Below are 25,506 nucleotides of genomic sequence, written 5' to 3'. Positions count from 1 at the left end.
TGTGTTTCAAATGAAACACAAACGCCATATTTATAAGAAATTTTCGAAACTGGTAGGTCAAATTTACTACGTATGTACGAGGAAATATAATTAGCTAGCCGAAACAAAAAACGTGTTTAAAACTAAAAAGTTGGCGCACTCGAAATTTCGACACTAAATAGACGTTAATTATTTCGTCGTACAATCCTCGTTACAGTTACGTCTACATTACGACGAAATCTTGTTTACTCGTAAAAATTACGTTACGTTGCGTCGGTTTTACGATGAAACTTTGTTGTCGTTAATTTACGACGATATTACAGTGATTTATTTTTTCCTCGTAAATAGGATGTAAATTTACGAGGACTTTTTTTCCTCGTTATTTTTTCCTGTTAAAGTTTCGTTTTCTTGTAGTGAATATAATTTTAAATTTCACAGAAAGACAGGGAGTAAAACTTAATTTTTAATCAAATTCTTACATATATATTGTAGTAAAAATAATCAATATGCAGGTTTAGTTTTTACCCAAATCTAACAGTTTATTTATTTAAATACATATACAAATATGTTCTCTTTGCTTTACCTTAGGTTATGTTTTAAGAAATTTTTTTTTTCAAAATAAGTGATATTTTCAAGATTTATATGTAAAAGTTAATACTATTTGGTGTGCATAACTGTTGGTAATATGTAGTATGATTTAATAAATTTAATAATTCCTTAATCGGTTTGTACAAAGTTTTAAACATCACTTATATTGGAACACAATCTTGTCTTTCTTTTATATTTTTAAGATAAAGTTATAAGGATTATTAACCAAATGGAGTAAATTATAAACATAATTAGCTACACAGACAAAAAGTTATCGTTAATATTCTTTTTTTATAAAAAGAAATAAATAGAAAAAATTAATAATTATTTAATCGGTTTGTACGAACTTTTAAACATCACTTATATTGGAATACAATCCTGTCTTTCTTTTATTTATTTTTAAGATAAAGCTTAAGAGATTATTATCGTAGTGCATTAAATTATAAACACAAATATTACACAGACAAAAATTGGATAGAAGAAGAAGATTTATTATCAATTTGCCTTTTATTTATTTATTTATTTATTTCAGGCGGAATAATGTATTTTCCTTTTGTTTGTGTGTGTGTGTTTGGTCGGAGATTCCCATCCTGAATTAGAAAAGAAAGAAGACAAAAATAGCACTAAATCAAGTTTTTGTTTCCAAACTAGCACTTAAGGTCAAAAGTCACAAAAATAGCACTTAATATTTTATCAAAAGTCACAAACTTAGGGTTTAGAGTTAAAGGGTGGAGTTTATGATTTAGGGTTTAGGGTTTAGGGTTTAGAGTTTAGGGTTTAGGGTTTAGAGTTTAGGGTTTATGGTTTAGGGTTTAGAGTTTAGGGTTTAGAGTTTAGGGTTTAGGGTTTAGAGTCGAGAAATGAGATTTTGGGGATAAGATTTCAAATTTTAAAAAATTAAAAAATTAAAATTTTCAAAGGATAAACTTAAAAAAGTGCTATTTTGGTCATTTTAGTTTTTGAGTGCTATTTTTGTGATATAGACTTAGAAAGCTGCCTGAGATTTGGATTTGCCCATTTGAAAAACATATAAGGAATCAAAACCCCCATCCACCAATGACAAACCCTTGCCGATTTTTGATATATTCCTCTCATTGATCCGTGTGGCACAGTTGGATTCGAATCTGTCTGAGCTGGATTTTTGTGTAGATGAGATTGCAATTGTAGAGTAAAGCTGAGCTTTTATCAATACTCTTTGATCTGAAACAGAGTTTTTGAGTGCTTTCGTGTTTGGGAAGATTTGAGAGAATGAGCTAAGGAGGGGGAAGAAGAGATGACTGGATTGGGCGTCCGATCCAGTAGCTACGGTTCCTTGGACAAGACGGGTCTGTACGCCGTCGTTTTGCCTATCCACACGACGACGAATCGTACCAAACCATCTAAGATGCACAAGGAGAGGGAAGGCTTTGTACATTGGATCTGCAAATTCGCTGGTCGTAAGAAGGTGGGCATGTTGCTCCTCTTCTTAATCTCCGCCGTCGTCTTCCTCCGCGTCCTTTACGCCGGCAAAGGTTACTCCTTTTTGAGTTGTGGATTTTAGTTTCTGTATTGGTCTTAGACAAGTGGAGTATGCTTTGTACCAATGTAGTTTAGAATTGTAATGCTTCTTAGAGCTCTGGTGGATTTTGATTTAAGGTTTATGAACAATCATTGTAATCAGGTGAAGATGGCCAGGAAGTTCAAGTTCCTCCTAGTCTTCATTTCAATGGCACTTCTCATTCCATCTTGTTACCAACAAACCAAAATCAAAACGTCAACATTCTAGGCACAAATGTCATACTCTCCCCTCCTATACATTTTCTTGGCTATACGCTTCCTCAACGACATCCTTGTCACACTTTCACCTTACCTCCCCCACCTGCTGACAGAAAAAGAAGCGGACCTCGCCGTAAGTCTTGAGTTCTTTTTTTCTTTTCTTAGATTTTACGATCCTAGACACGTTTTATAAGCAACTTTTTGGTTTTTTTTTTTTGTTTTCAGCATGCCCGGTATGTTACCTTCCAGTACAAGAGGCGATTGCCTTGATGCCGGATGCTCCGTCCTTTTCCCCTCTTCTTAAGAACTTAACGTATATACACGAAGACCCACTCAACACAGATACAGAATTTGGAGGCTCAGATTTTGGTGGTTATCCTACTTTGAAACATAGGAATCATTCTTTTGATTTTAAAGAAACAATGAACATACATTGTGGGTAAGCTACTTATCTTTCTGCTCTTGTTTATTCCGCTTTGTCTTTTTTTATTTTGTCTCATCATCTTAGTAAATCAACGATGATCTGTCTAATCAGGTTTGTCAAAGGACCTCAACCTGGTCGGAACACAGGTTTTGACATTGACGAGGCTGATCTTCTTGAAATGCAGCAGTGCCGTGGGATTGTTGTTGCTTCTGCTGTATTTGGTACTGCTGCTTCGTGTGATACTTATCTTATTTCGTGTTGCCAGTTTTTGTGCGTTTCTGATGAAGGATCTTTCTCCTTTCCAGATGCGTTTGATGATGTAAAAGCTCCCAAAAATATCAGTAAACATTCGGAGGAAACAGTTTGCTTCTACATGTTTGTTGATGAAGGAACTGAAACAATTTTGAAGAGAGAGCGAGGCCTTAACGGCAACAAGAAAGTAGGGATATGGAGAGTTGTTGTTGTGCATAATCTCCCTTATTTAGATGGAAGGCGCAATGGAAAGGTAAATTATACACATCTCTTATCCTGTTTTGATGGACGAAAGATAAGAGAGAAAGAGAGAGAGAGAGAGATCATAAAAGGGACTTATAAGCTGATACCTTGGTCTCTTTGTAGGTGCCGAAGCTTCTTGTCCATAGGCTGTTTCCAAATGCTCGCTATTCTTTATGGATTGATGGAAAACTTGAGCTTGTCGTTGATCCATATCAAATTCTTGAAAGGTAAACCCTATCATATTTTTTTTTTATCTTTTGAGTACTTACGGTAGAAATTTGCTAGATCATACAAATGCTAGCTGTGCTTAATATTCCAGTTCCATTACCTTTAACATGTTCAGTAGTTTCAATCTTTTAGTTTAGAAGACCTTAGCTTTAGTGATTGAGAAAATGACTAGGATAACACTAAAAAAGTTTTTGTCACAAATATAGCCTCTAAAAATAAAAATGACCAAAATAGCACTTAATGTTTTATCAAAAGAGATAAATATACACTTATACCCCAATGGTAAATAAATTTAGACATTAGGGTTTAGAGTTAAGTGGTGGGGTTTAGGATTTAGGGTTTAGGATTTAGGGTTTAGGGTTTAGGGTTTAGGGTTTAGAGTTTAGGGTTTAGAGTTTAGGGGTGGGGTTTAGGGTTTAGAGTTAAGGGGTGGGGTTTAGGATTTAGGGTTTAGGGTTTAGAGTTTAGGGTTTAGGGTTTAGAGTTAAGGGGTGGGGTTTAGAGTTTAGGGTTTAGGGTTTAGAGTTTAGGTTTTAGGTTTTAGGGTTTAAAGTTGGGGAGTGGGGTTTTGGGATAAGATTTCGAATTTTGAAAAATAAAAAAAATTTAAATTTTTCAAAAAATAAAATGCTATTTTGGTCATTTTAGTTTTTGAGGGCTATTTTTGTGACATAAACTTAGAAATGTGCTATTTTGGAGATTTGCCCTTAGTGATTCAATATCCAGACCCCAGCAATCTGAGACTGACCTCTCTTTTCCATCAGGTTCTTGTGGAGAAAAAACGCTACTTTTGCAATCTCTAGACATTATAGACGGTTTGATGTCTTCGTGGAGGCTGAAGCAAATAAAGCTGCTGGTAAATATGACAACGCCTCTATCGACTTTCAGGTGGAGTTCTACAAGAAAGAAGGGTTAACCCCTTACTCGGTTGCAAAGCTCCCAATCACAAGCGGTACGTCTCCGTGGCTCATTTTTTCTTCTAACAATCTGCTTAAAAGCATCAAAAAGTTTAATGTATACACAATGTTGTGGTCGGGGCTATACAGATGTGCCTGAGGGGTGTGTCATTTTAAGAGAGCATGTCCCCATCAGCAACCTCTTCACTTGTCTTTGGTTCAACGAAGTAGACCGATTCACTTCCAGAGATCAAATCAGTTTCTCAACTGTAAGAGACAAGATTGCTGCAAAAGCAAACTGGACAGTAAGCATGTTCCTTGACTGCGAGAGACGCAACTTTGTAGTTCAGGTGATTGATCTCTTCTTTTTTCATGCTGACTTGGCACTTAAGCTAAAGTAGTAAAGAGAATCCTGACTTTATCAAGCAATGAAAATGCAGAGATATCATCGAGCAGAACAAGAGAGAATCGCAAGGCGAAAACCTCCAGTGCCTAATCTTTCTCCTCCGCCACCACCGCCGGCTCCACTGCCTGCTACACCTGTTTTAATCAGCAGCGACTTGCCTAGAAAAGTCCCAAGTGGGAGAGCGGGCGGCACGAGGCCGCCTAGAAGGCGTGGAAGAGGCAGACGGTCTAGTCCAAGAGGTAACAGGAAAGCTAATCTGCCTGTACTATGACCAGATTCACCTAAAGACTGAAAGAAAGAAAACAAAGCACTCTCATCACCAACTACACATTCAAATTTTACCACAGTAATATTCCTTCTTTTTGTTGTTTATCTATTGATTATAAGGATTCAAAAATCAATTTTTAATGTATATAATATTTACACGGACATTTTGTACTTTGATAATAAATCATAGTTTCAATTTTTTTCGAAGAAAGTTAAAAATTGTCTGAGAGACCATCCTAGTAGTGTTGTCAAAATCTTTGTTTTGTCATACTTAATGTGTGCACATCACAACGTGTTGAACACGTCTCGTTTTTATCACGATGAAAGGACCATGCATATAGCGTTTTGAAGCTGCTACGTAACAATGCTTCACCCAATTTAAACCTAAAAACAAACAAAACACATAAAAGACGCATGTAATGTCTGTGTCTTTGACCGTTTGCTTTTGAGACAAGAAAAGCTAGCAAGAAGATGAAGAACGGTCTGCTTGTCTTAATCTGCATGATCTTGGCTATAGGAACATGTGGAGGTCCTTTGCTAACTCGTCTCTACTACAACAACGGGGGAGAACGAATATGGTTCATGAGCTTTATCTCAACCGCAGGATGCCCAGTCACCTTCATCCCTCTCGTTCTCTCCTTCCTCCGCCGCAGAAACCGCAATAACTCTGAAAATATAGACAAAACAGAGATTGTCCTCATGGAAACTCCAATGTTCATGGCCTCTATCGTCATAGGGTTGCTCATAGGACTTGACAACTACTGTTTCGCATATGGGTTAGCTTATCTGCCAGTTTCCACAACATCACTCATCGTCGGGACACAGTTAGGGTTCAATGCTATCTTCTCTTTCTTCATGGTCAAGCAAACGTTCACTCCTTTTTCTATAAACGCCGTCGTTTTGTTAACGGCCGGCACGGGAATCCTGGCCTTACGTGGCGGCGACGGAGACAGGCCGGCTGACGTGAGCCACAAGGAGTATGTGGTTGGGTTCTTGGTGACTCTCACTGCAGCTGTTCTTTACGCTTTTATATTACCGTTCGTTGAGCTTACTTGCAAGAAAGTTCGACAAGAAATCACTTTCACACTTGTGTTAGAGATGCAGTTGGTCATGTGTCTCGCTGCTTCTTGCTTCTGTATCTTTGGAATGCTTGTAGAAGGCGACTTCAAGGTAAACAAAGAATCTGATCTTTATAGTATATTCAAATATCCGAATGAAACATTCTGTCTTGATTGATACATGACTTTTCAAGGGTCTAAGATCAAATCAATGTAGTATAAAAGATTGTCGAACCAATCCTAGATGATTATGATGCAAAAGGAATGCAAGACCATGCTTAATCTAAGTGCTACCAGTTTTTGAGATGATTTGAAACTAACTTACTACCTAAAATGCAATAAAGACACAAGCTTTCTTTCTTATAAGAAGTGAGAACTCATGGGCTATGGGAACTGATCTTGGGTGATCAAGATTCAACCTAAAGGTGTCAACTTTTAACCAATTTATATTTTCCTTAGGCCTAGACACAATCCTAAGCAAACTCTATCCCTAGATGAATGCTCATTTACCTAGATAACTCAAGCATCAAATTCCTTTGGTTGAATGTTACCTAAGTAATCATTAATCTCAAGTCTACTAGCCATCTTAACACCTTTAACAACAAATCCCTTTGGCAAAGGATGTTAAAAGCTTAGGAGAGTTGGTTCAGACATTTCATCAAACACCTTCCGGGTATGAAATGCCTAGAGCTCAACTTTGGAGAGGCCAACTCTAAAATTGCATTAAAAGCCCTCTACTAGCAAGGAATAAGATTGATCTATACCTAAACACCTTAGATCTAGCTTAATCACCCTTAATCTCCCTAACCCATGAATCCAAAGATGACTACTCACTACTCTCCATGATGAGCCCAAGAATCAAAGATGATTTGGTGCTAAACATGATAAGAGATCAAGAAAATCAAGCAATCACAAGAGAGAAATGATCAAGATATAATCTTTCACCTCAAAGTACTTTTGTGATTTGATAGAAAACAAGATAAGATCCTACAATTAGGTCTGAAGGACCTTTATACTAGCTTAAAGTCGAACCTGGTTTAACCCAACAAACCTGGGTTAACCAAAACACAAATTGGTAATTATCTGGTCAAACCCGGAAAATGTTGACTTTCTTGACTCGCAGCGGCCACGTGAAACCGCTCCGCCTAGCCGCTGGGACACTCGCAGCGGCTTACTTGCTTCGTCATCACACCGCTGCGACAAGTACGAACGCGGCAGGGAACGCGGTATTTTCCCAGCGGTCTCGCAACACCGCTGCCTCAGGCCGCTCCCGCACTTGGTCTCCATTTCTTGAGTCTTCATCTCTCGAGCGTCTACAGCGGCTTCGGTACACCGCTGCGACAAGTACGAACGCGGCAGGGAAGGAGGTATTTTGCCAGCGGTCTCGTCACACCGCTGCGTCAGGCCGCTCCCGCACTTGGTCTTCATTTCTTGAGTCTTCATCTCTCGAGCATCTACAGCGGCTTCGGTACACCGCTGCGTAAGGCCGCTCCCATACTTCTCCGTTTCACAGCGCTGGCAGCGGCTTCTTGAGGGGCCAAAAGGCCGCTGGGACTTCCTTATGCCGCTGGGACACTTGATCAATGCGTCTCTTTCTCGAGAATCACCCCTTTTTTGCCTCCAAACCATCTCTAAATGCTCCAAAGTCACCAATTGAAATCTCCATCACCTGATAAGGACATATGTAATGCAATGCAATCCTAAACATATCTAAATGCTATCCTAAATGGTCAGCATATGCTAGAATGAATGGTTAAAACAATGCAAATTGAGAAGATATCAACTCCCCCAAACTTGTATCTTACTTGTCCTCAAGTGACCTTGTAAGAACTCATAAGAGAGAGAGGTTTGAAGGTGGGAACTCATAGCCAAAAGTAACACTTCCTAGCACTCAACTTAACATCCTAAAGAAACATAGCAAATAGCATGAGCATTCTCCTTAATATACTCTAGCTTCTCTAGGCCTATCCATACTCTTTTTTTCTCTACTCAAGTTGCAATACTTTCTACCAACAAGTCCCTTCAATCAGCTCTCACATTGATTCACACACACACACACAAGGTGAAGTCTCACAAATGGGCACATGATCTCAATCATTTGGCTAGGTATGCAATGGTCTAATATGAATGAAGAGATGGGTTCAAATGTCTTTTATTTAAGGGTGGTTATCACTCAAAACAAGGAGCTTGATCATTATGCAAAATTTATCTAAGATTAGAAGCAACTCATGCATACATAGATTCATTCTCATCATTCTACCCCATTTTGTTATAAATGATCACAAGTTCTACCCTCTTTATCATCATCTCAAAAAAATCAATCTAAAACCCCTCACATCACTCACCCAATGTACAACTCTTTTTTTTTTTTTTTATGACCCACTCACTAGGGATTTTAATCCACTTTCCACAAGCTCTAACCCCTTTTTTCATTTCCTTCCCCAACTTCTTTTTGATCTTCTTTTTTTTTTTAGGGGGAAGGTTCTTTGTTGCATAATCAAGAGCTTCTTATTATCATTTTTTTTTTTTTTAAATATATATCCCTAGGAGCTTTATTTTCATATCTCTCATCTTTCTCACTCTCCAAACCCAAGATATTGAAATTTAAAAACACAAACCCCTCTCACCATCCCCAAATGCTAACTCATTGTGCTAGCAAGAGATGAGAATAAACCTATGTCGCCTCCAATACTCTCAAGATTTTGCACATGACAAGCTATCAAAAGAGGCCTCACTCATGCAATTCAATGTTTGGTCTCAAAGAATGGTTAGGGTTTTAGGGTAAGGAGTGCCATTTGGGTTAACAAAGATAGGTATGAAGGAATAAGATAACCCAAATGTGTATGAGATCCATGATCAAGTATGCAAATGCCCATATGCAAGAGAGATTAAGTTCATTCAAGCCAAGTTTAGATTGGAGCTGATCTTAAGAACAATGCTAACATCAAGCAAGCAAACAAGTTTCAAGATGAGTTTTCAAGGCTCGAAGCGTACAAGGTTTTCAAGAGATGCTTAAGCTACTTGATATGTTTAATTAGGGTGTCATTTTGAGTTCTAGACAAGGGTTCTTTGCAAGGCATTTTAAATCATTATCACCAATGCAAGTGAATGCAACCTATATGCTCTAGACTCAATCTTAAAAGTGCAAGTGATGCAACTACATGTTTCTTTTTGTGTTTTTCAAATTTTTATATTTTTTTGGTTTTTTCTATGCATATATGTATGTACAATGCGATGCATGAGACTCAATTCATCAAAGAAAACATGATCAAATACTTGATACCTCCCCCAAACTTTGTTCACACAGTCTCTGTGTTAGAAAGTAGGAGGAGATACCGAAAAGAGAAATAAATGCAAAGAAAAACTGATATATACAAAGGAAGGGTGATGATGAAACCTGGCTAAGCAAAGGAGGATGCTCCCTCCGTGTCGTCGTCGTCGGTAGCGACTGAAGGAGACTCGTTGGAGGAGGCTCGGGGTGGAGGAGCTGTGTTCCTGCGTCTACGACGGAGTCGGTACTCCGGGGAACGAGGAGGTCCATAGAAGACGGGGTATGGGAGAGTAGATGGACCAGCAGCTGCCAACACGTCATCCCGTTGACAACCAGAACCGATAGACACTTGAGAGAGAAGTGCAGTGACCTTTTTCATCTGTCTCTTAAGCGCTTTCACTGAGTTCTTCAGCTTGTGGATGGTGGAATCTTGCATCTTGTTCCACCGAAGCAACTTGGCATTTTGAGAGAGAGCTTGGCGCAATGAAAAGTTCGGTGTAACTCCACCATAAGGCTGAAAGTGGTATCTCTCTGTCCCATACACCGAGGCTGGTGTGGTCGGTCCTTCGTCATCAGCATCACTAGGACGAGCTGCCCGAGAAGAACTGGCCTTGGTCTTCTTTTTGCGCGCTTTGGTGATGGTCTCGAGTACACCAAAATCTGCGGGAATGAGCTCATGAGCAGCTGGACCGAAAAGTACATGCCGAGGATCAGATAGCGTCGTCAATCTCTCACAAGGTAGGAATATCTGTAGCTGCTCAGGTTCGAGATCAGTGGACCAAAAGGGGTAACCATACCGATCGCCAGATTGGCCGGTGAGGAAATGGGTTTTCTTCAAGTAAGCGAGATCAATGGAGGCTGGAGCATGATCCTGAGGTCCCAAATCTATCCCAAATGCTTCCAAGATCGGAGTAATGAAGCTCCCGATAAACAGTGTCGGTTTCTCATTCGGAGTTGTCCAAGCCCAATCTCGGTAGTACTCAAACCGCTTCATCAACAGTCCCACAAGTCCCAAATCCTCAAAATCTTCCGGATCGGTGTGGAGTAGCGTTCCTTCCTCAAGAATAGGGAGAAGTCCAAGAGCTAGAAGTTTGAGCTCATCATCGTTTGCTCTGTGTGAGTAAGGACCTTGTGGGCATATCTCACTCCCGGGTTGGAGATGTCATTGCTCTTGTCCTCTCCAGCTGTACGCGACCACCCTGTAATCATTGTCCATATGTCATCCACAATTGCCGACCTAGCAGGTAGAAACAACCCACGGTTGTCCGAGAAACCGAGAATGGAGCTTAGCTTCTTGAAACCCACCTTATAGGTTTTCTCATTGATCTTAAAACTGATGCGCCCAAACCCCTCGGTCCTATGTTCGTCGCAATGGTATTGCACGAAGAATGTAGACAAAAACTCACAAGAGGCCTCCTTGTGAATCCCGTAGCTCATGCCAAGTAGTGACTCCATGCCCATGTTCCGGAGAATCATCCTTACATCTTCATAGATCCCAAGCGCATGAAGAGCTTCAGCATCCGGAAATCTCATGGGGTTCCATTTGACATCATCATAAAGGCGCTCATAGAGTTGTGCTGAAGTCGGTTTGCTGGTTGGGGGCACTCTCTTCCGCTTCTTAGCTGGCTTGGGAGCAGGTGTTTCTTCCTCCTCATCTTCAGTATCAGCTCTAAGACCCTCTTCTATCATCTCTTCGATCTCTGCCTCTAATGTCGCTCTGTCAGCTGGCGACTTTTCTCTTTGCTGTGGAGCTCTGCGCCGGGAAACTTGAGCTGGTGGATTTGGCCTTGATCGCCTGCTCGTGGTGGGTTGGTTCTTGTCCCAGCTCGAGACGAAGTGCCTACATCCACAATGCGATCAGTTCCGGGACCGCGATCTTTCCCCATGTCCTGCTATCAACAAGCTCGAAATTGTATAAGTGACATGATCAATAAGAAACAAATTTAAGCTTGGAAAGAGTTAATGAGTTCAAAAACAGCTAATGGCATTCATACTCATCTTCTATGACTCAATAAACTCAATTTTAACATCAAACAATCACTCCATTTCAAATTTCGAAAATCCCCAATATGAACCCTAACTTTTTCAAATTCGAATTCAGGTCAATTAAACACGTTTTTCATCTACCCAACTCATCAATCAAGCTTAAAAGGACATAATTAACGAGTATTGAACAAGAAATCAACCATGCAACCACTTTTTAAAAAAATGGAAATTTTAAATCCGAAAATAAGATGACGATTTCTCTATACCTTAGCTTGTTTCAGATAAACAAGAGTAGGGAAATGAAAAGTCGAAGTGAAATCACGGAGATAGCAACTTGAATCAACGAATTTGGTGAAGAATTGAGAGATTTATGAGTTTTTATGTTGGAGAGAATGAAAGTATGGAGTTTTTGATAAGGGAGAGAGAGAGAGATACGATTGTAGAGAGGAAGAAGGAGTGTCTCGCGTCGGGTTTTGGTGATTTCGATCCGGTTCAGTTGAATTGAACCGGAAATCGACGCCGGTACGCGCAATTGAGTGTCGCAGCGGTCGCCGTAAACCGCTCCGCCAGACCGCTGCGCCTCTCACAGCGGCTTATTGCCTCAAAATCTCACAGACCGCTGCGACAAGTACGAATCGGGCAGGGGGTAGAGTATTTTCACAGCGGTTTGATGAGACCGCTCCATGATACCGCTGTGAGACTTCGAGCATATTTCTCATTTAGTCGCAGCGGTATGTGTAGACCGCTGTGGTTGGCCGCTGTGAGCGTTTTGAACCTCACCACACCTCGTTTAATGCCATAATCTCTCCTCTTGGACCTGAAGGTCTGATAGACACAGAAAAATAGCCAAAGACATACTAGAAATAGAAAAAAAAATAAAAATATGTACAAGGATAGACATGGGACTTCCTCCCAAGTGAGCTTGTTTTAAGTCTCTAGCTTGACTTCCTTTATTCTTGGCTAGGCGAGAATGGGATCGGAGAGAGGAACTGAGGTTCTCTCATCCTCTGTTGTTGCTCCCATGTAGAGCTTAACCCTCTGTCCATTGACTGTAAAGTCTCCACCATCCTTATTCCATAACACAATTGCCCCATATGGCCTAACTTCCTTGATCTTGAAAGGACCGGACCATCTTGACTTGAGCTTCCCGGGGAACAACTTCAGTCTAGAGTTGTAGAGAAGCACTTGATCTCCAGCATTGAATTCTCTCTTCAAGATCTTCTTGTCATGAAAAGCTTTGGTTTTCTCCTTGTAAATCCTTGAGTTCTCAAAAGCATCAAGTCGGATCTCCTCCAGTTCATTGAGTTGGAGAAGTCTCTTCTCCTTTGCACTCTTGATGTCAAAGTTCAGCAACTTAACAGCCCACAATGCTTTGTACTCAAGTTCAACCGGTAGATGACAAGCCTTCCCATACACAAGGTTGAAAGGCGTGGTTCCTAAAGGAGTCTTGTAAGCAGTCCTATAAGCCCATAGTGCATCATCTAGCTTGATGGACCAATCCTTCCTTGTAGTCCCCACTGTTTTCTCCAAGATAGACTTGATTTCTCTGTTGGAGATCTCAACTTGTCCACTTGTCTGAGGATGGTATGGTGTTGCAACCTTATGCTTCACACCATTCTTCTTGAGAAGACTTTCAAACAGCTTGTTGATGAAGTGAGAACCCCCATCACTGATGACAGCTCTTGGAACTCCAAACCTTGGAAAGATGGTACTTTTGAACATCTTTATCACCACCCTAGAATCATTGGTGGGACTTGCCACAGCTTCTACCCACTTGGAGACGTAGTCAACAGCTACAAGGATGTATTTGTTGCCAAAAGATGATGGGAATGGTCCCATGAAGTCAATACCCCACACATCAAACACCTCCACTTCTAGAATTGGGTTTTGAGGCATCTCATTTCTTTTGGTGATGTTTCCTCTCCTTTGGCATGAATCACACCTAGAGACAAAGTCTTGAGTGTCTTTGAACATATGAGGCCACCAAAACCCAGCTTGTAACACCTTTGAGACAGTCTTGAAAGTAGCAAAGTGCCCTCCATAGGATGATCCATGACAGTGTGTGAGGATCCCTTCAATTTCTTCATCAGCTACTGCTCTTCTATAGAGTTGATCTCTACAAAGGATGTAGAGGTAAGGTTCATCCCAATAGTATCGCTTCACATCTTTGTAGAACTTCTTCTTGGCATATCCCTCAAGATCAAGTGGCTCTCTCCCACAAGCTAAGTAGTTCACCAAATCAGCATACCAAGGCCCTTTCTCTTCAGTTGCCTTCACTTCTTCAAGTTTCTTTCCAGTTTCACAAGCTGCTACCACCGCTCCAATGGCCATGATTTGCTCTTCTGGAAGCCCTTCATCAATAGGGATCCCACTCTCAATCTTCAGTCTAGACAAGTGATCTGCTACACTATTCTCAACTCCTGGCTTGTCTCTAATCTCAAGGTCAAACTCTTGTAACAGCAAGATCCACCTCAACAGCCTTGGCTTAGCATCCTTCTTGGCCATGAGGTGTCTCAATGCAGCATGATCAGTGTAGACTATGACCTTCGACCCAACTAAGTAGCTTCTGAACTTTTCAAAGGCGTAGACAATGGCTAGCAACTCCTTCTCAGTTGTGGCATACTTCATTTGGGCTTCATCAAGAGTTTTACTCGCATAGTAGATCACATGAGTCTTCTTGTCTTTCTTTTGACCAAGAACAGCTCCCACAGCATAGTCACTAGCATCACACATGATCTCAAAGGGGAGATCCCAATCTGGTGGCTGCACAATTGGGGCGCTAACCAGCTTCTCCTTCAACTTCTTGAAGGCTTGTAGACATTCCCAATCAAAGACGAATGCAGCCTCCTTGCATAGAAGCTTAGTCATTGGCCTTGCTATCATCGAGAAGTCTTGGATGAATCTTCTATAGAATCCAGCATGACCGAGGAAGCTTCTAATGTCTTTAACCGTCTTTGGTGCAGCTAACCCAACCATCACTTCAATCTTGGCCTTGTCTACCTCAATCCCCCTCTCTGAAATCTTGTGTCCAAGCACAATCCCTTCCTTAACCATGAAGTGACACTTCTCCCAGTTCAGCACAAGGTTGGTCTCTTCACATCTCTTGAGGACCCTGCTAAGATTTGACAAACAAGCAGAAAACGAAGATCCGTAGACAGAGAAATCATCCATAAACACCTCCACAACATCCTCTATAAGATCAGAGAAAATAGACATCATGCATCTTTGGAAAGTGGCTGGAGCATTACATAGCCCAAATGGCATCCTTCGATAAGCAAAGGTGCCATAGGGGCATGTAAAAGTCGTTTTCTCTTGATCATTTGGATGTATGGGGATTTGGAAGAACCCGGAATACCCATCAAGAAAACAATAATATGGATGATTTGCAAGTCTCTCAAGCATTTGATCAATGAATGGCAATGGAAAATGATCCTTTCTAGATGCTTTGTTAAGTTTTCGATAATCTATGCACATCCTATGTCCTGTTATTGTTCTTGTTGGTATTAGTTCATCCTTATCATTTTTAACCACAGTCATTCCTCCTTTCTTTGGAACAACATGCACAGGAGACACCCATTTGCTATCCGAAATAGGATAGATGACTCCTGCATCCTTCAAGTTGGGGTTCAACCTTCTTTGATGTTCTATAGAAGTCATAGATTCATCCTCTAGATGTATCCTATGCATGCATAAAGAAGGTGATAGCCCTTTAATATCATCTAGTGAGTAGCCTATTGCCTTTCTATACTTTTTAAGTTCATTCAAAAGTTTAGACAATTCATCTTCACTAAGCTCACTACTCACTATAATAGGGTAAGTCTCATTAGGGCCAAGGAAAGCATACCTTACACCATGGGGAAGAGGTTTAAGCTCCACTTTTGGTGCTTTGAGTTCACTCCAATCATCCTCTTGGAGATTCTCTTGTTGAGAAGTTGGGGAAGCATGGTGATCCTCATATGAAATCTCCTCATTCTGTTCTTCATCACTAATCTCTCTGTGAGAGTCCAGCATCTTCACATAAGCATCACTTTCCTTGTTCTCAACCATTTGGACCTCTCTCTCAATTGTTAAGGCATGTTGTAGAGAGTCTTCAAGTGCCAACTCCTCTAGAAGTTCATCAGCTAACACCTCCATCTCCTCAATGTAGAATGCTTGGCTTTGAGTAATAGGCTTCTTCATTACCTCCTTGATGTCAAAGTGAAGAATGTTTCCCTTTCCAAGGTGAAGATCAATCTTCCCTTCCTTAACATTCACAACTGCTCCTGCTGTAGCCAAGAAAGGTCTCCCCAATATTAAAGGATCTGTTGGTTCTTCATCCATCTCTAACACCACAAAATCTGTAGGGATCTCACAATTTCCAACCATGACAGGGAGATCTTCTAGGATACCAATGGGAATCTTCACTGAGCGATCAGCTAGCACAAGAGAGAGTCTACACTTCTTGTATTGTGTAAAGCCAAGCCTTTTAGCAATGGAGAGAGGCATAAGGCTCACACTTGCTCCCAAATCGCATAGACACCTCTCAAAAGTAAATTGCCCAATGGCACAAGGTAAAGTAAAGCTTCCTGGATCTTCAAGCTTCTTAGGGATGGTTAGCCTTTGGATAATAGCACTACACTCATGAGTAAGAACCACCATGCCTTCCATCTCCTTCTTCTTCTTAGTTACAGCATCCTTGAGGAACTTGCTGTATTGAGGCACTAGCATGAAGGCATCAATTATGGGCATAGTAATCTGAACTTCACTCATTTGTTTCTCAAATAAAGCCTTGTATTGCTCCAAAAGCTGTCTCTTGAATCTACCGGGAAAAGGAAGTTTTGGTTCATAGGGAGGAGGATTGAATAGAGCTTCTTTTGATGAAGTAGCAACTTCATTCTTGTTCTCCCCCTTCTTTTCTTCTCCAATTTTACCCTTTCCTTTTGCTTCAACTATTTTCTCCAAGATCTCTTCATTGGTCTTCTCATCCATAATAACTACATCATCATCCACATTGATGACCACCTCCCCATCTTGCTTCTCATTATCCCTAATGAGAGTTCTTGGTGGTAGCTGTTTTCCACTCCTAAGGGTGATGGCTTTCATTGTCTCCTTGGGATTTTGCTCTGGCTTTCCAGGTAATGCCCCTTGTTGGCGACTTGGCTGAGAGTTCATTGAAGCAAACTGATTCTCCAAATGGCGGATCTTGTTGTTGAGCTCATTGTAACTTCCATCAATCTTGGAGTGAATTTTCGTGAACTCATAACCCATTGTCTTCTCATTCTTGGCCTGAAAATCCAAAAGTTTCTTGAACATTGCATCCACACTTGTATCTGAAGCTGGAGCCTGTGAAGAACTTCCTTGAGCTTGAGTAGACTGATTGTTGTTATTGTTGAAACCAGGAGGGGTGTTTTGCCTAGGCTGATAGCTCCCTTGCTGAGTGTTTTGCCTCTGCTGGTATCCTCCTTGCTGGTTGTTTGAGTAGGACTTTTGCTGGTAGTTGTTGTACTGAAAGTTAGGTTCCTTCCTGTACCAAGAACCATTGTTGTTGATGAAGCACAGCTCTTCTTGTCCTTCCAAACCATCAACCTCATTAATCTTGGGAGGAATCTCTTGAATAGGACCACCCACAAAGTTGACCTGCTCTTGTTTAGCTTGGTTAGAAAGAAGCAAGTCCATCTTCTCCTGCAGGGACTTGATCTCTCTCTTTGTCTGTTGATCATCATTTCTGTTGACCCTATCATGCTCCTCGCTGTAGACTGAGTCGCTCTTAGCCATGTTCTCCACCAGTTCCTCTGCTTCTTCTTCAGTTCTCCCCAAGAAGAAACCATTGCTGGCAGTATCAAGCCTGTTTCTGCACTGTGGTAAGGCTCCTCTATAGAAGGTGCTAAGCAAGCTCTCCTTGCTGAAACCATGATGAGGGCACTGAGACCAATAACCCTTGAACCTTTTCCATGCTTCACTGAAGCTCTCTAGACCTTTTTGTTGAAATCCGGAGATTTCGTTCCTGATCTTAGCTGTCCTTGAAGTAGAGAAAAACTTTTCTACGAAAGCTCTCTTGCAATCTTCCCAAGTAGTGACAGTGTCACTTGGAAGAGTCTTCTCCCATTGGTGTGCCTTGTCTCCCAAAGAGAAAGGAAATAGCTTCAGCTTGAAAGCATCTTCAGAAACACCATTTGTCTTGGACAAGCCACAGTACTGATCAAACTTGTACAAGTGATCAAAAGGGTCTTCAGCAACAAGACCATGATACTTGTTGTTCTCTATAGTGTTGAGCAGCCCTGACTTGATGTCGAAGTTGTTGTTCTCCACAGCTGGTGCTCTGATTCCCAACCTATGACCATGAATGTGAGGTTGATCATAGGCTCCAATGGCACGAGCTTGGCGTTGTGGATGTTGTGGCTGGCGCTGTGGTCTAAAATGATTAGCTCCTGGACCATTGCCTCCTTGGGCTTCACCATCTTGAGGCAGATTCTCCATATCAAACCCCAACCCTTGCAAGTGAGCCTGTTGCTCTACTTCTCTTTTTGTCTTGCTATCTCCCTCTCAAGTGCTCTAATGTCTTCAACTCTCGGAACTAGGTTTGTTGGACCTCTGCTCCTTGTGTTCATACACCTGAAATGCAAAGAGAGAAGAACAAAGAGAAGCAATAACACGATTAAATAAAAATTGACTTAGTCTCAAGCAAATGACTAAATCCCAATGTCACAATCAACTTAGAATTTGGCAACGGCGCCAATTTGATACATGACTTTTCAAGGGTCTAAGATCAAATCAATGTAGTATAAAAGATTGTCGAACCAATCCTAGGTGATTATGATGCAAAGGGAATGCAAGACCATGCTTAATCTAAGTGCTACCAGTTTTTGAGATGATTTGAAACTAACTTACTACCTAAAATGCAATAAAGGCACAAGCTTTCTTTCTTATAAGAAGTGAGAACTCATGGGCTATGGGAACTGATCTTGGGTGATCAAGATTCAACCTAAAGGTGTCAACTTTTAACCAATTTATATTTTCCTTAGGCCTAGACACAATCCTAAGCAAACTCTATCCCTAGATGAATGCTCATTTACCTAGATAACTCAAGCATCAAATTCCTTTGGTTGAATGTTACCTAAGTAATCATTAATCTCAAGTCTACTAGCCATCTTAACACCTTTAACAACAAATCCCTTTGGCAAAGGATGTTAAAAGCTTAGGAGTGTTGGTTCAGACATTTCATCAAACACCTTCCGGGTATGAAATGCCTAGAGCTCAACTTTGGAGAGGCCAACTCTAAAATTGCATTAAAAGCCCTCTACTAGCAAGGAATAAGATTGATCTATACCTAAACACCTTAGATCTAGCTTAATCACCCTTAATCTCCCTAACCCATGAATCCAAAGATGACTACTCACTACTCTCCATGATGAGCCCAAGAATCAAAGATGATTTGGTGCTAAACATGATAAGAGATCAAGAAAATCAAGCAATCACAAGAGAGAAATGATCCAGATATAATCTTTCACCTCAAAGTACTTTTGTGATTTGATAGAAAACAAGATAAGATCCTACAATTAGGTCTGAAGGACCTTTATACTAGCTTAAAGTCGAACCTGGTTTAACCCAACAAACCTGGGTTAACCAAAACACAAATTGGTAATTATCTGGTCAAACCCGGAAAATGTTGACTTTCTTGACTCGCAGCGGCCACGTGAAACCGCTCCGCCTAGCCGCTGGGACACTCGCAGCGGCTTACTTGCTTCGTCATCACACCGCTGCGACAAGTACGAACGCGGCAGGGAACGAGGTATTTTCCCAGCGGTCTCGCAACACTGCTGCCTCAGGCCGCTCCCGCACTTGGTCTCCATTTCTTGAGTCTTCATCTCTCGAGCGTCTACAGCGGCTTCGGTACACCGCTGCGACAAGTACGAACGCGGCAGGGAAGGAGGTATTTTGCCAGCGGTCTCGTCACACCGCTGCGTCAGGCCGCTCCCGCACTTGGTCTTCATTTCTTGAGTCTTCATCTCTCGAGCGTCTACAGCGGCTTCGGTACACCGCTGCGTAAGGCCGCTCCCATACTTCTCCGTTTCACAGCGCTGGCAGCGGCTTCTTGAGGGGCCAAAAGGCCGCTGGGACTTCCTTATGCCGCTGGGACACTTGATCAATGCGTCTCTTTCTCGAGAATCACCCCTTTTTTGCCTCCAAACCATCTCTAAATGCTCCAAAGTCACCAATTGAAATCTCCATCACCTGATAAGGACATATGTAATGCAATGCAATCCTAAACATATCTAAATGCTATCCTAAATGGTCAGCATATGCTAGAATGAATAGTTAAAACAATGCAAATTGAGAAGATATCATTGATCCCAAATTTTTAATAATAATTATACATAGTTGCTGTTGATAAGCTTGGAGTAGCTTAAAGATAAAGCTATCTTATTAGGAAATAGGAAAGTCCTTTGATAATTAGGAGTATCTAATTATCTTATGTTATGTGAGTTTAGGACTTTATATTTCCTATATAAACCGATGTCAATGTGTGACATTAGGTGTGGGTGATTTGAGAGCTTAAGTTTTGTGAAGTTTCTTGAGCATTAATAAGAGAGTATTCTTATTTGAAGTTTTGGTCTTTTAATTCTTGAAGTTGTGATTCTATATTTGGTATCAGAGCAAACCTCAAAATAACAACAACCATGGGAGATGACAAAGATGAAGTCGTATTGCACAAGGACAAGGGGCCTGCCTCCATAAAGTTTCCTATGTTAACATCCTCAAACTACACCGTCTGGGCTATGAGAATGAACATAGCATTAAAGGTAAGTGAAGTATGGGAAGCAATCGAGCCGGGAGTAAAAGATGAGAAGAAAAATAACATGGCGACTGCGCTTCTATTTCAATCGATACCAGAGGTGTTAACCTTACAAGTAGGTGATCTTGACACTGCGAAGTCTGTTTGGGACGCTATAAAAGCGCGTCATGTTGGAGCTGAGCGTGTGCGTGAAGCAAGGTTGCAAACCTTGATGGCCGAATTTGATAGAATCAAGATGAAAGATGGAGATACAATCGATACGTTTGTTGGAAAGCTATCAGAGATAACCTCAAAATCAGCATCATTGGGAGAAACAATTGAAGAACCAAAGCTTGTGAAAAAATTCTTAAAAAGCTTGCCAAGAAAAAAATATATACATATAGTTGCTTCTCTAGAGCAAGTTCTTGATCTCAATATTACAAGCTTCGAGGATATTGTTGGTAGATTAAAGGCATACGAAGAGAGAGTTACTGAGGAGGAAGAAGAAGACTCGCAGGGTGATTCCGGGAAGTTGATGTATGCTAATACGGATTCATCAAGTCAAGAAGGTCCTAACAGTTCAAATTACCGCGGTCGTGGTCGAGGTCGTTCTAACTGGAGAGGTCGAGGCCGTGGACGCTATGGAGGGTTTCAGCAACAACGAGAAGCTTACAGACAAGGTCGTGGAGGAGATGCTTCTCATATTACATGTTTTCGGTGTGATAAACTTGGACACTACTTTCAGGACTGTCCAGACCTGAAGTTAAAATTTCAGGAAACAATTGAAAAAAAGGAAGAAGATACGACTGAAGCCGATGCCTTAATGATGAATGAAATTGCTTTCTTGAATGAAAGGAACTTGAATCCTAACCAGTTTGAGACCGAATCAGACTCTAAAGATACATGGTATCTTGACAATGGCGCCAGCAATCACATGAGTGGCAATCGCTCATTTTTTTACGAACTTGATGATACCATTACCGGCCAAGTACGATTTGGAGATGATTCAAGGGTTAATATCTTGGAAAAAGGATCAGTTCGTTTCATAATCAAAGGAGGAGAGAAAAGGAACCTCAACAATGTGTATTATATACCTGCATTACGGAGTAATATAGTCAGTTTGGGGCAAGCAACGGAGGTAGGCTGTGAAGTAAGAATGAAAGGTGATACGTTGATGCTATTTGACAAGAGTGGTACGTTGATGATTCATACGACGCGAGCAAAGAACCGGCTTTACAAGGTCTCACTACAAGTTGACGCCTTACGATGCCTTCAGATCAAAGGCACGTCAAACTCTTCCTTGTGGCACGCAAGACTGGGTCATATCAGTCGAGATACAATAAAGATGATGGTTAAGAAGGACATAGTCGTCGGTGTATCTAATGACAATCGCATCTCAGAAACATGCGTTTCGTGCTTGAAAAGAAAGCAAACTAGGAAACCGTTTCCTCAAGCAACACCTTATAGAGCCGCTAAACCTCTTGAGCTGGTACATGCAGATCTTTGCGGACCCATCACACCTCCAATACCAACACACAAAAGGTATATCTTCGTGCTCATTGATGATCACTCACGGTACATGTGGAAAGTGCTACTAAAGGAGAAGAGCAAAACATTTGAAAAATTTAAGCGGTTCAAATTACTTGCCGAACAAGAAACTCAAACAGAGTTGAAAACTCTTCGAACAGATAGGGGAGGTGAGTTTGTCTCTCTCGAATTCCAGAGCTTCTGTGATAAACACGGCATCAAGCGACAACTCACAGCACCATACACGCCACAACAGAATGGGGTAGTGGAACGGCGTAATCAAACTTTGTTAGAGATGACAAGGAGTATGTTAAAACATATGAACATGCCAAACTTCCTGTGGGGAGAAACAATAAGACACACTACCTATCTCATAAATAGGGTAGCTACAAGGTCGTTGGAGGGAAGTACTCCATATGGAGCGTTGAAGCTGCGAAAACCGAATCTCTCGCACTTAAAAGTGTACGGATGTGTGTGTTATGCTAAAACGGACACGGTCAGTAGAAAGAAATTGGATGACAGATCACGTATCCTGGTTCACCTTGGGATCGAACCAGGGTCAAAGGCATATCGTCTCATCGACCCAGATAGCAAACGAATTATTGTAAGTCGCGACGTTGTGTTCGATGAAGAAAAGGAATGGAGATGGAATGATAAAGGGAAAGCAAAGGAGAGTGAACGTGAGGAATTCGAGATGAACTTGCGACGTCTAACCGACAGGACTATAGAAGGAGAGGCAACAATTGAAGTAAGCGAGAATGAGAGTGATGATGACGAGAATATCGAAGCCGAGAATGACTTTCATAATGAAGAAGATGATGTTCAAACGCAACCAAGGAGATCAACGAGGATCTCTGCAAAGCCATCCTATCTCGATGATTACGTTCTATTAGCCAAAGTTGAAAGCGAGCAGCTATTGATGGTCCTCAACGATGAACCGTGGGATTTTAATGAGGCCAAAGAACTAAAGGTTTGGATTGAAGCTTGTAAGGATGAAATCTGTTCTATGGAAAAGAACCAGACGTGGGATCTCGTCGAGTTACCCGCAGGAGTTAAACCTATAGGTTTAAAATGGGTTTTCAAAGTAAAACGCAATGCTGATGGAACCATTAACAAGTATAAGGCTAGATTGGTAGCTAAAGGATATGTCCAAAGACATGGTGTAGACTATGATGAAGTGTTTGCCCCGGTAGCACGTATTGAGACTATTAGGTTGATCATTGCCTTAGCAGGATCACAAGGCTGGGAAGTACACCATCTCGACGTCAAGACGGCGTTTCTTCACGGGGAACTCAAAGAAGAAGTATTCGTAAGTCAACCTGAGGGCTTTGTTGTATCCGGTGAAGAGCATAAGGTGTATAAGCTTAAAAGGGCCCTTTATGGGTTGCGTCAAGCTCCTAGAGCATGGAACATAAAACTGAATCAGATACTACGTGGTCTAAGCTTCCAGAGATGTTCCAATGAACCATCCCTTTACCGAAAGGAAACGCAGCAAGAGCTTCTCATTGTGGTGGTTTACGTAGATGATCTACTTGTTACAGGATCTTCTCTTAGAGCTATACTTGAATTCAAGCGAGAGATGGCGATGAAGTTTGAGAAGAGTGATCTTGGCAAATTAACATATTACTTGGGGATAGAAGTTCTACAACACAGTGGCGGCATCACCCTTAAACAAGATAGGTACGCCTGCAAAATCCTTGAGGAAACTGGTATGAGTTCGTGTAACTCAACTCATGTGCCTATGGAGATGAATGCACAATTCTCAAAAGCGCCAGAGGAAGGAAAGATCGATGAAAAGGCGTATCGCAGAGGCATTGGATGCCTTCGGTATTTACTTCATACTCGTCCCGACCTGTCATTTAGCGTTGGAGTGCTCAGCAGATACATGCAGGAGCCTAAGGAATCACATGGAGCGGCTTTGAAGCAAATCCTTAGGTATCTACGCGGAAATACCTCTCTCGGTTTGTGCTATTCACGCGGTGAAGAAGTGGAACTGGTAGGCTATAGTGACAGCTCGCATAACGTCGACATAGACGATGGTAAGAGCACATGTGGTCACATATTTTATCTTGGAAGGAGTCCAATCACGTGGTGCTCTACAAAACAGGAGATAGTGGCGTTGTCTTCATGCGAAGCTGAGTTTATGGCAGCAACTGAAGCAGCTAAACAAGCTATATGGCTCCAAGAACTCCTAAGTGAAACAGTCGGCAGTAAGAGCAAGCAAGTGGTTATCAAAGTTGACAACAAGTCTGCAATTGCTCTCACAAAGAATCCTGTGTTTCATGGCCGGAGTAAACATATACATAGACGGTTTCATTTTATAAGAGAATGCGTTGAAAAGGAGCAAGTGGAAGTCGAACATGTTCCGGGTAATGAACAGAAGGCGGATATTCTTACCAAGTCTCTTGGAAGAACAAAGTTTAAAGAAATGAGAGAACTCATTGGAGTTCAAGATGTGTGTGAATACAAGTTCAAGCTTAAGGGGGAGAATGTTGATAAGCTTGGAGTAGCTTAAAGATAAAGCTATCTTATTAGGAAATAGGAAAGTCCTTTGATAATTAGGAGTATCTAATTATCTTATGTTATGTGAGTTTAGGACTTTATATTTCCTATATAAACCGATGTCAATGTGTGACATTAGGTGTGGGTAATTTGAGAGCTTAAGTTTTGTGAAGTTTCTTGAGCATTAATAAGAGAGTATTCTTATTTGAAGTTTTGGTCTTTTGATTCTTGAAGTTGTGATTCTATAGTTGCAGTGTCCTCAAATTATCTAATTTTTTATTAAGATTAACCTAAAAATGTTATGGTCCCTAAATGTCATATCCGGTCCTGCAAATTAATCATTATGTAACACCTTTTTGATATATATGTTCGGTAGGTTATACCAATAGAAGCAAGAGAGTTCAAGATAGGAGGAGGCTCTGCGTTTTACTACACGCTGGTTGTGATGACAGGGATAGTATATCAAGGGTTGTTCTTAGGAGCCATAGGGGTTGTGTTCTGTGCGTCTTCTCTAGCTTCTGGTGTTCTCATAAGTGCTCTGCTTCCGGTGACGGAAGTTTTGGCTGTCGTGTGTTTCCGGGAGAAGTTTCAGGTGGAGAAAGGTGTTGCTCTCCTTCTCTCTCTGTGGGGGTTTGTCTCTTACTTCTACGGCGAGTTTAAATCCGGTAAGAGAATTATCAATAAGACTCAGTTGCAGGAGACAGAACTGCCTCCACTTCCAGTTAGTGTCTCCGCTGTTGCTTGAAGGTCGTTTACGTTTTTATTATGTATGATTAAACCAATAATTGTACAAGTAAGTATAAATGTAAAATAAATCAATACATAAAGCTTCTTTTCTTTTTTTTGAATATAATGTTAAATTTTTTTTTAAATGCTTTTGTTGTGTAACATGTTACATACATAAAGCTTCATTACTCACAGAAACCAGAACCATTGTTTCGAAGAATCAAGAAGACAAGAATGGCTAGGGCTCTTGTGATCATAAACTGCACAATTCTAGCCATACAAAACTGTAGAGGTCCTATCATCATGCGTCTTTACTTCAACAATGGTGGCAACATGATTTGGTTCTCTACTTTCCAATTATCTCTTTTCCCCTCGTCTTCTCTTTACCTTAACCGGCACATAGGGACGTTAACTACAGGGTTAGGGCATAAGCCCATCGCTATTTTAACCCGATCCTATTTTAACCCTATTATAATCAAGGTTTATGGTTGGTACCGGGGTTAGCTCATTTAATTGAAAAAAATATTTTATTTATTTTTGTTCTTAAATTTTAAAGATAAAACTAGAAAAATTAAGATATGATATGATTCTTTCCTCCAATTTGTTGAGCATCAAAATCAAAAGTTTTTCTCCCAAAATCGCAAAA

General features: G+C 41.0%; 2 protein-coding genes and 1 non-coding gene across 3 annotated transcripts; all 3 read left to right on the top strand.

Annotated features, from left to right (window-relative positions):
- The first annotated feature begins 1,574 nt into the window (after nucleotides 1-1,574).
- LOC106382172 (probable hexosyltransferase MUCI70) lies at nucleotides 1,575-5,249 on the top strand. The gene is made up of 9 exons (XM_013822142.3): nucleotides 1,575-2,078; nucleotides 2,228-2,455; nucleotides 2,548-2,761; nucleotides 2,858-2,967; nucleotides 3,052-3,251; nucleotides 3,365-3,468; nucleotides 4,234-4,421; nucleotides 4,516-4,715; nucleotides 4,806-5,249. Exons 1-9 carry the CDS (start codon nucleotides 1,841-1,843, stop codon nucleotides 5,040-5,042), a joined length of 1,719 nt encoding a protein of 572 aa, XP_013677596.1. The 5' UTR covers nucleotides 1,575-1,840; the 3' UTR covers nucleotides 5,043-5,249.
- A 159-nt stretch (nucleotides 5,250-5,408) lies between these two features.
- On the top strand, nucleotides 5,409-25,003 carry LOC106378723 (purine permease 1-like). Its single transcript, XM_048756946.1, has 2 exons — nucleotides 5,409-6,208; nucleotides 24,511-25,003. Exons 1-2 carry the CDS (start codon nucleotides 5,510-5,512, stop codon nucleotides 24,877-24,879), a joined length of 1,068 nt encoding a protein of 355 aa, XP_048612903.1. The 5' UTR covers nucleotides 5,409-5,509; the 3' UTR covers nucleotides 24,880-25,003.
- On the top strand, nucleotides 17,238-17,344 carry LOC125588244. Its single transcript, XR_007324632.1, has one exon. It is a non-coding gene; the product is annotated as a small nucleolar RNA R71 (small nucleolar RNA).
- Nucleotides 25,004-25,506: the final 503 nt, after the last annotated feature.

The sequence above is a fragment of the Brassica napus genome, chromosome C5 (genome assembly GCF_020379485.1).
Source record: "Brassica napus cultivar Da-Ae chromosome C5, Da-Ae, whole genome shotgun sequence".
NCBI lineage: Eukaryota > Viridiplantae > Streptophyta > Magnoliopsida > Brassicales > Brassicaceae > Brassica > Brassica napus.
Note: the sequence above shows the minus strand (reverse complement) of the source record. Positions and strands in the feature narration are given on the sequence as shown.

What these genes read in the sequence shown, in the direction of transcription:
- LOC106378723 (XM_048756946.1), top strand. Translation starts at nt 5,510, where the DNA reads ATGAAGAACGGTCTGCTTGTCTTAATCTGCATGATCTTGGCTATAGGA. An exon ending in TTGTAGAAGGCGACTTCAAG is followed by an intron (nt 6,209 to 24,510) that starts GTAAACAAAGAA and finishes TATGTTCGGTAG; the next exon opens with GTTATACCAATAGAAGCAAG.
- LOC106382172 (XM_013822142.3), top strand. Translation starts at nt 1,841, where the DNA reads ATGACTGGATTGGGCGTCCGATCCAGTAGCTACGGTTCCTTGGACAAG. An exon ending in AAAGCTCCCAATCACAAGCG is followed by an intron (nt 4,422 to 4,515) that starts GTACGTCTCCGT and finishes GGGGCTATACAG; the next exon opens with ATGTGCCTGAGGGGTGTGTC. An exon ending in GACGCAACTTTGTAGTTCAG is followed by an intron (nt 4,716 to 4,805) that starts GTGATTGATCTC and finishes ATGAAAATGCAG; the next exon opens with AGATATCATCGAGCAGAACA.